The 9,714-nt window shown below is 40.5% G+C and overlaps 1 protein-coding gene across 1 annotated transcript; it reads right to left on the bottom strand.

The window, feature by feature from the left end:
- Window positions 1-222: 222 nt before the first annotated feature.
- On the bottom strand, window positions 223-1,266 carry LOC138875236 (uncharacterized). Its single transcript, XM_070154061.1, has one exon. It carries the CDS (start codon window positions 1,264-1,266, stop codon window positions 223-225), a length of 1,044 nt encoding a protein of 347 aa, XP_070010162.1.
- Window positions 1,267-9,714: the final 8,448 nt, after the last annotated feature.

The following is a 9,714-nucleotide window of genomic DNA, read 5'->3' as shown; positions in this document are numbered from 1 at the left end:
CATTTAAAATATCTCCTTAGTAAAGGCATCGTATGTTTCTACCCCAACATCCCATAATTAATTTAACTCTTCTATTAGAGGTTGCAAAAATACATCAATATTATTGCCAAGCGTTTTGGATCCAGGAATAAGTAAGGATAGAATGAACAACCCTTGTTTCATGCACATCCATGGAGGAAGATTATATGGCATTAAAATCACTGGCCATGTACTATGAACAGTTCACATTGTGCTAAATGGATTAAACCCATCAGAAGCTAATCCTAGGCGCACATTGCGAGGGTCTCCAGCAAATTCGGGATATTTACTATCAAATTTTTTCCAAGCTTCAGAATCTGCAGGATGTCGTAAAACTCCATCTTTGTTGCGCTCTTCATGATGCCAACGCATTGTTTTAGAAGTTTCCGAAGACATAAACAGTCTTTGTAGCCTTAGTTTTAAAGAAAAATACCTTAGGACCTTGGCTGGAATTTTTCTAGCATAATTTTTCCATCTAGAAGCTCCACAAACATTGCGTTTATTGACATTCTTATTAGCAAACTCTTTCCTAAAAAGCATGCAATCATTGGGACAAGCATGAATTTTCTCATACTTTAAGCCCAAGCCTTCAACTATCTTTTTAGTCTCATAGAAAGAAGGAGGCAATTTTTCTCCTTCAGGTAGGGCATCCTTCAATAGTCCAAGAAAAGCATTAAACGATTCATTTGACCATCTGAACATGCATTTTGTACAGTACAGATGCATCAAAAAGGACATTTTGCTAAATTTCTTACATCCTGGATATAGTTCTTCATTTGCCTCCTTCATGAGCCATTCAAACTTATCCACCTCTGGATACGGTTGATTTCCAGATAGATGAGCAGTATTCTCTTGTAAGTTATGCTCTATGTCACTCCCTACACTGACGTCAGTATCCATGAACTGTGTAAAGCCTCCAAAGGTATCATGTATCATTCCTGTCATATTATCGCCCTTTAAAGTTGACTGGCTGCGATTATTTGCTTGAGCATTGTTTGATCTCTTTAGAGACTCACCATGACAAAACCAAGTATCATATGATAGCATAATACCATTAATCACAAGATGATCATATGTTGTAGTTTGGTTTACTTGATGGATAAGCACACACTCCGTACAAGGACATGCAATTTGTTCTCCAACTTGTTTTTCAGAAAAGGCATGGTTTATAAACTCCTTTACTCCATCTAAATATTCTTTACTAACTCTATCACAATGCATCCATCTTTTATTTCTAGGATTGTCCATGACGTTCAAGATATTCTTTTTTGTTCTATACTTACTGTAAGAGCTAAAAATTTATTAGTAAAAAGAGAAAATTAATAAAAAATATAGTTCAAATAAAATAACCATCTTATTAGTAGGTAATTCCATAGCTAAAAGATATCATTTTACGAATTAAAACTATCAAATGGAAATTCATTAAAACTATCAAATAGTTAAACTATCTCTAATTTCTTCTATGGTTTTCATGTATTGGTTCATAAACTTTTTAAGAATAGAATTATTAAACTTATAAATTATACTTCTTCTATGGTTTTTATATATTTATTCGTAAACTTTTTAAGAATAGAATTATTATTTATAAATTATAGAAGTACCAAACGTCATATATTTTAAAATTGAAGATATTACAATTGTCAAACCTTCACTGTATATGGATATGAGCTAGCTGAATAATTTGCAAATTTCAGCAATAATACAGCAATTTGCAATTTTAGAAATCTGAATGAGGTCATTCAAAGGCATACATTATTTTCTTGAAGTATGATGTATTATCATGCCTTAAAAAAGATGATGAATTGTTGTACTACAATCCCTAAGTAAAGCAGAAAAAACTGATAGTTCAAATTTTTCTCATGGTCGAACTTCTTTCTTCACTTCACAAATTATTTATTCTTTCGACAATTTTTCTTAACTTCACTGTTTTGTCACACTCATAGCGAAAATTGAAGTGTAGATTGCTAGATGAATTGAAAAACTTTTTGATTAGTAAAACCAATAACCTATCGGAGAAACATTTAGAGCAAAAGGATCAAATCAGTCAAGCTGAGCATATGCTTATTTCGTACAGAGGCATTAGATTTATGAAAATAAGAAAAGCTTGCATTAATTAGCAAAAATAAAAAACAGTATGTATGTCGACTAGTGGATTCATATCCCGACTAGTGGTAGATTCAATAAAAACATCAATATACATCAACCACGCTTAAAAAATTTCTGAATAGTCGCAAGAATAATAGTAGCCTTAGAAAATATACAGAGGAATCAATTCATATAATAGTAGAGGAACAGAGGAGGAATAAACTCAATCAATCGCACATCAATTTAACAGCAGCCGATTATCACAAACGACTTAACATATGCAGAAAAACTATACTTTCACAAATCTCAAAATGCAATAGTTGGATATTAAAAATTGCAAATGTTTACCTGGTAAGCAGATTATTTTGTGAAAAAGACAAGAAATTGAAGGAGATGATAAATTTCTGCAACAATCTTAAATCTACACAAAAAGAGAAGTTGGAGACGGATTAAAGGGAGAATACTAACGACGAAGATTGAGCATAATCGAGCAGTACCAATACCAACTCAATTTAAATCGCACTTGCTAGGTAAGAAGAGAAGTTATTCCTGGGGAAGAAGTGGATTTATCTCTGGAAAATGTTGATGGAGACCTGATCGATGTAGGCTAGCAAAGTCGCAACTTTTTTAATCATGTTCGATGTAGGATTTGGCGCGATTCTTCATCCGTTCAACAAAGGGAAAAAGATGATTGAGATCTGGTAGAAGTAGGCCTGCAAAGTCGTGACTCTGTTCGATGTTATTCCTGTTCGATGTTTTTGGGCGCGATTCTGTATCCGCTCAACGAAGGGAATAGGTTTTCCTCTTATTTTCTAATTGGAGGGAATAATTCATTGTTGTCCAAAAAAATTGGAGGGAAAGATTATTATTTTTTGGGGTGTGGAGGGAAAGATAAAATAATAAAAATTGATTTTAATTAGTACTTTTTAGTGGCAATTATTTTTATTGTCGATAAAAGTATATTGTTTTAATGGCTAATGGCTATGTGCCGCTAATATTTCAGCTGAAAGAATCTATTAGCGGCAATTGCATTATTGCCACTAAATAATTGCCGCTAAAGGTACTTTTTGTAGTAGTGTCTCCAATCACTAGCAGCTCTTGAACGTTCATGTCAATGGCCATTTTGAGTCTTAAGATGCAGGCTTCATACTCGGCCATATTGTTGGTGCAGGGGAACCTGAGTTTGGCAGACACCAGATAATGCTGACCGGTTTCTAATATTAGGACTGCTCCAGTGCCAACTCCTTTGAAGTTCGCTGCTCCATCGAAGAACATTCTCCAACCGTCATAGGATTCCGCAATATCTTCTCCTATGAATGATACCTCTTCATCAGGAAAATACATTTTCAAGGGTTCGTATTCTCTATCCACGGGGTTTTCAGCAAGGTGGTCTGTCAGTGCCTGTCCCTTGACCGCTTTCTGAGTTACGTAAACAATGTCAAACTCAATCAATAGGATTTTCCACTTGGCTAGCTTGCCAGTGGGCATGGGCTTTTGAAAGATGTACTTCAAGGGATCCATTCTCGATATGAGATATGTAGTATAGGCACAGAAGTAATGTCTCAGCTTCTGAGCTACCCAAGTCAAAGTACAACAGGTGCATTTCAATAGAGAATAACGGGACTCGTACGGGGTGAACTTCTTGTTGAGATAATAAATGGCTCGCTCCTTCCTTCCTGTTTCATCATGCTACCCCAAAACGCAGCCGAAAGCTCCATCTAACACTGCAAGGTACAGTAATAAGGGTCTTCCTGGCTCAGGATGGACTAAGACTGGTGGTATTGATAGGTACTCCTTGATTTTGTCAAAGGCCTTTTGGCAATCATTGGTCCATTTGGTGGCGTCGTCCTTCTTTAACATCTTGAAGATCGGCTCATAGATAATTGTAGACTGCACTATGAATCGGCTGATATAGTTAAGACTTCCCAAGAAACTCATCACATCTTTATTGTTCCTTGGCAGTGGTAGTTCTTGAATGGCTTTGACCTTCGATAGATCCAGTTCTATTCCTCGGCGGCTCAAAATAAACCCAAGCAATTTCCCAGCAGGAACCCCAAATGCACACTTCGCGGGGTTTAATTTCAGGTTGTATTTCTGCAGTCTATTGAAGAACTTCCTCATATCTTCTATGTGGTTAGTGGCCTTCTTGGATTTGATAATAACATCATCCACATATACCTCGATCTCCTTGTGTATCATATCATGGAAGATGGTAGTCGTGGACCTCATGTAGGTGGCCCCTGCATTCTTCAGGCCGAATGGCATCATCTTATAACAATACACTCCCTACGGCGTAATGAAAGCCGTGTTCTCAACATCTTACTCATCCATCCAGATCCGATGATAATTAGCGAAGCAATCTACGAATGACTGTAGCCCATGCTTGAAGCAATTGTCAATCAGGGTGTATATATTTGGCAAAAGTAAGTCATCTTTCGGACTGGCCTGATTGAGATCCCTGTAGTCGACACAGACTCTGACTTTCCCATACTTCTTTAGAACTGAGACAATATTGGCTGACCACGTCGGGTATTCTACTACCCTGAGAACCTTAGCGTTGATCTGGTTGGTGACTTCTTCCTTGATTTTCAAGCTCATATCAGGCTTGAACTTTCTTAGCATTTGCTTTATCGGTGGACACATTAGATTGGTTGGTAGTTTGTGAGCCACAATAAACGCACTCAGACCAGTCATGTCGTCATACGACCAGGCGGATATGTCTGCATACTCCTTTAGAAATTCTGTGTATTCTTTCTTCTCTGATGGTGACAGGTAAATGCTTATTCATGTTTCCTTGACGTTTTCTGAATCTCCCAGGTTGACAATTTTGGTCTCGTCCAGGTTGGACTTAGGTCTGTTCTCAAAATTCTCAACTTCTTTGACAATCTCGTTAGGTATGTCATCTTCCTCTGAATCAATGTCCCTTTTTTGTGTTGTCTCATTGCATGTCACAGTCATTGGTTCATCAAGACAAGTAATAGTAATGTTGCATAGGTAAATGTCACGACCCCAATCCCTGGTCGTGATGGCGCCCAACACGATGCTAGGCAAGCCCGACCAATTCGTCACTCACAATCCCTTATGTAGAATTCATTACCGATTAATAAGATTTAATTCCAAATTAACATGATTATAATTCTGTACTAATAGATAAACAGTATGGAAAATCCATAAAATATCAATATAAATCCCACCAATCTGGTGTCACGAGCCAAGAGCCTCTAATACAAGTCTGTGTAGCAACCTATACATAGAGTTGTCTAGAATGCGGATAATAAAGGGGATAAGGGGAGAAATCGGGTCCTGCGGACGCCGTGTAGCTACCTCGATGACTCCGGAATAAGCTGAACAGCAGCAGAAGGCTCAAACTATGCCTCCGGGATACCTGTATCTGCACACATGGTGCAGGGAGTAAAGTGAGTACTCCAACTCAGTGAGTAATAGCAATAAATAACGACTGACGTAAAGAAAACTCGTAAAATACTACACAGTTCTATATTAAAACAGTGAGAATATCAAAAACAACAACTGAATGGAGAAGTCAGTTAAAAGTCCTTTAAGCCAGTATTCATTTCATTTACTCCTCACGATAACCGAATTCATATTTGTACTGATGCGGCATGCAGCCCGATCCATATAGTATACTGTTGCGGCGCGCAACCTGATCCATATATATATATATGTATATATATATATATATATATATATATATATATATATATATATATATATACTGCTGCGGCGTGCAGCCCGATCCAAAAATAGTCGACTGCGCTCACTGGGGGTGTGCAGACTCTGGAGGGGCTCCTTCAGCCCAAGCGTTATACTACTGCGACATGCAGTCCGACCCATATAATACACTATTGCGGCGTGCAGTCCGATCTATATAATATACTACTGCGGCGTGCAGTCCGATCCATATGATATACTACTGCGGCGTGCAGTCCGATCCATATAATATACTACAGCGGCGTGCAGTCCGATCCGCATAAATATATATACTGTTGCGGCGTGCAGCCCGATCCATAGCATATCAAATACCCTCACCATGGGGTTCTCTACCCCTCTCAGTCAATATAGACTTGGCCTCTCGGGCACACTAAGATAAGATGGGGTTCTCAACCCACACATTACTCTCATTAGGATTTAACAATTTCTAAAGCTGGTTCATATTATGTTTATCAGTTAAGAACATGACTGAGGGTATGATTTCGACAAGAAAAGTGAGGTCAACCAATACGAATGCCCCCTAAGGGTTCTACAGATTGGCACAAGGCCCCAAACATGGCAACTAGCCCATAATATAATGATATTAATTAAGCCTCAATCAAAAGTACAGTAGAGTCATCAAACGGGATAGACCGAGTCCAAATCCCCAGTAGTAACAGACCCCACGCTCATCATACAGCGTGTGTCTCATCTCAACATAGCACCACGTTGTGCAAATCCGGGGTTTCAAACCTTGAGAACATCATTTATAACCATTACTCACCTCAAGCAGGACGAAATCCTAGCTCGCTACTCCCTTGCCTCGCAAATCAACCTCCTTAAGCGTCGAATCTGATCAAAACCACAAGTAATATGTTACAATAGGCTAAGGGAATACAACCCAATCAAAAAGACTCGAAAAGTATCAAAAATCACGAAGTTGGCAAAACCCGAGCCCCGGGCCCACTTCTCGAAAAAAATCAGAAAATTGACATCACCGGATTCCTTATCTCGCCACGAGTCTATACATATCAAATTTACCGAAATTCGAGCTCAAATGCTCCCTCAAATCCAAATTTGAAATATTAAAACTCAAGCCCTAGTTCTTCCTCTTTTGCTAAATATTCATGGATTCCAAGACCAATTTCACAATAAAAAACGTGTTTTTAGTTCATAGGACTTACCTCCAATCACTTCCCGTCGAAACCCCCATCAATTCCCGTCCAAAAGCTCTCAAGGTTGCTCAAAAATGGAGGAAAATGGGTTTGGGTTCGCGGATGAAATGTTTTTAACATTCTGCCCGGATCACTGTAGCTAACTCTATGCGATCGCATTCAAGCCCCTGCGATCGCATAGACCAAAAATTCCATGGTCTCAAATTACCCTATGCAATCGCAACACGCCTTATGCGATCGCAGTGCCTTACCAAACAACATTGTGCGATCGCAACCCCTTCATGCGATAGCATTGAACAACCAAATAGCCCCTAAAATCCTTCTATGCGATCGCAACCCTTTGTGCTATGCGATCGCATAGAGCAAAATTGCTCTGCACTGACTGCTGCATTTCTGCAGCATTTTCCAACTTCAAAAATTCTCGTTAACTATCCGAAATCACCCCGAGGCCCTCGGGACCTCAACCAAAAGCACCAACATATCTTAAAACATCATCCAAACTTTCTCCAATCATTAAGACACCTCAACTAACACTAAAATCATCGAATTACATCGAATTCAAGCCTAAATTTCTTAAAAACTTCTGAAATACGCATTTGATCGAAAACCTGACCAAAACACCTCCGAATGATCTAAAATTTTGCACACACATCCAAAATCACCTAACAAAGCTACTACAACTCTCGGAATTCCATTCTGACCCCCGTATCAAAATCTCACCTACCAACCGGAATTCGCCAAAATACTAACTTCGCCAATTCAAGCCTAATTCTACTCCGGACCTCCAAAATCAATTCCGATCACACTCCTAATCCACATATCAACCCCCGAAGCTAACCGAACCATCGGAATTCAAATTCGATCCCTCTAACGCATAAGTCAACGTCCGGTTGACTTTTCCAACACAAACCTTCCTTAAAGAGACTAAGTGTCTCATTTCCTATCAAAACCAATCCGATTTAACTCTAACACACCGAATACCGATAACGAAACATGAAGAAGCATAAAATGGGGAAAACGAGACAGTAACTCATGTGACGACGGGTCGGGTCGTTATATCCTCCCCAACTAAAACAAACGCTCGTCCTCGAGCGGGTCAAGAAACATACCTGGAGCCTCAAACAGGTGAGGATATCTGCTACACATCTCCCGCTCGGTCTCCCAAGTAGCCTCCTCCACGGCCTGACCTCTCCACTGCACCTTCACCGAAGCGATATCCTTTGATCTCAATCTCCGAATCTGACGACCCAAAATAGCCACTAGCTCCATATCGTAGGTCAAATCATCATTCAACTGGACCATGTTGAAGTCTAAAACATGAGATGGGTCCCAAACATACTTCCGGAGCATAGAAACATGGAATACCGGATGCACACTCGACAGGCTGGGTGGCAAAGCAAGCTCATAAGCCACCTCCCCAATCATCCGAAGCACCTCAAAAGGCCCAATGAATCGCGGACTCAACTTGCCTTTTTTCCCAAACCTCATAACACCCTTCATGGGCGAAACCTTCAGTAAGACCTTCTCACCAACCATATAGGACACATCTCGAACCCTCCCGTCCGTATAACTCTTCTGACGTGACTGAGCTATACGAAGTCTTTCCTGAATCACCTTCACTTTCTCTAAGGCATCCTGAACCAAGTCTATTCCTAACATCCTAGTCTCGCTAGGCTCGAACCAACCAACTGGAGATCTACACCGTCTCCCATACAAGGACTCATATGGTGTCATCTGAATGCTGGACTGATAGCTGTTATTGCCGGCAAACTCTGCAAGCGGCAGAAACGCATCCCAAGAACCTCCGAAATCAATAACACAGGCGCACAACATGTCCTCTAGTATCTGAATGGTGCGCTCGGATTGTCCGTCCGTCTGAGGATGAAACGTTGTGCTCAACTCTACCTGAGTACCCAACTCTCTCTGCATGGCTCTCCAAAACTGCGAAGTAAACTGAGTACCCCTATCTGAGATAATAGACACTAGAACCCCATGCAATCGGACAATCTCCCTGATAAAGATCCCTGCCAGCCGCTCCGAAGAATAGGTAGTACATACTGGAATGAAGTGCACAGACTTGGCCAGACTGTCCACAATCACCTAAATCGAATCAAACTTCTTCAAAGTCCGAGGAAGACCATTCACAAAATCCATAGTAACTCTCTCCCACTTCCACTCAGGAATAATCATCTGCTGAAGTATGCCACCCGGTCTCTGATGCTCGTACTTTACCTGCTGACAGTTGAGACACTGAGCCACATACCCTACTATATCCTTTTTCATCCTTCTCCACTAGTAGTGCTGCCTCAAGTCCTGATACATCTTCACGGCACCTGGATGGATGGAATACCGCGAGCTGTGGGCCTCATCCAATATCAACTCTCGAAGCCCGTCCACATTGGGCACGCAAATCCGGCCCTGCATCCTCAACATGCCATCACCATCAATGGTCACATCCCTAGCATCATCATGCTGAACCCTGTCCTTAAGGACAAGCAAATGTGGATCATCATACTGGCGCTCATACAAGGAAGACCGAAAAAACACACAAGCCAACACCCGACTAGGCTCTGAAATGTCTAATCTCACCATCCGATTGGCCAAAGCCTGAACATCAACTGCAAAGGGCCTCTCCCCAACTGGAATGTAGGCCAAACTCCCCATGCTAACTGTCTTCCGGCTCAACGCATCAGCCACCACATTGGCCTTCCTGGGGTGATATAAAATG

Source organism: Nicotiana sylvestris, chromosome 1 (assembly GCF_000393655.2).
Source record: "Nicotiana sylvestris chromosome 1, ASM39365v2, whole genome shotgun sequence".
NCBI lineage: Eukaryota > Viridiplantae > Streptophyta > Magnoliopsida > Solanales > Solanaceae > Nicotiana > Nicotiana sylvestris.
This window is presented reverse-complemented; position numbering and strand designations above follow the sequence as displayed.

Bases quoted from the DNA above. Each gene is read 5' to 3' on its own strand.
- LOC138875236 (XM_070154061.1), bottom strand. From the start codon at position 1,266: ATGGACAATCCTAGAAATAAAAGATGGATGCATTGTGATAGAGTTAGT.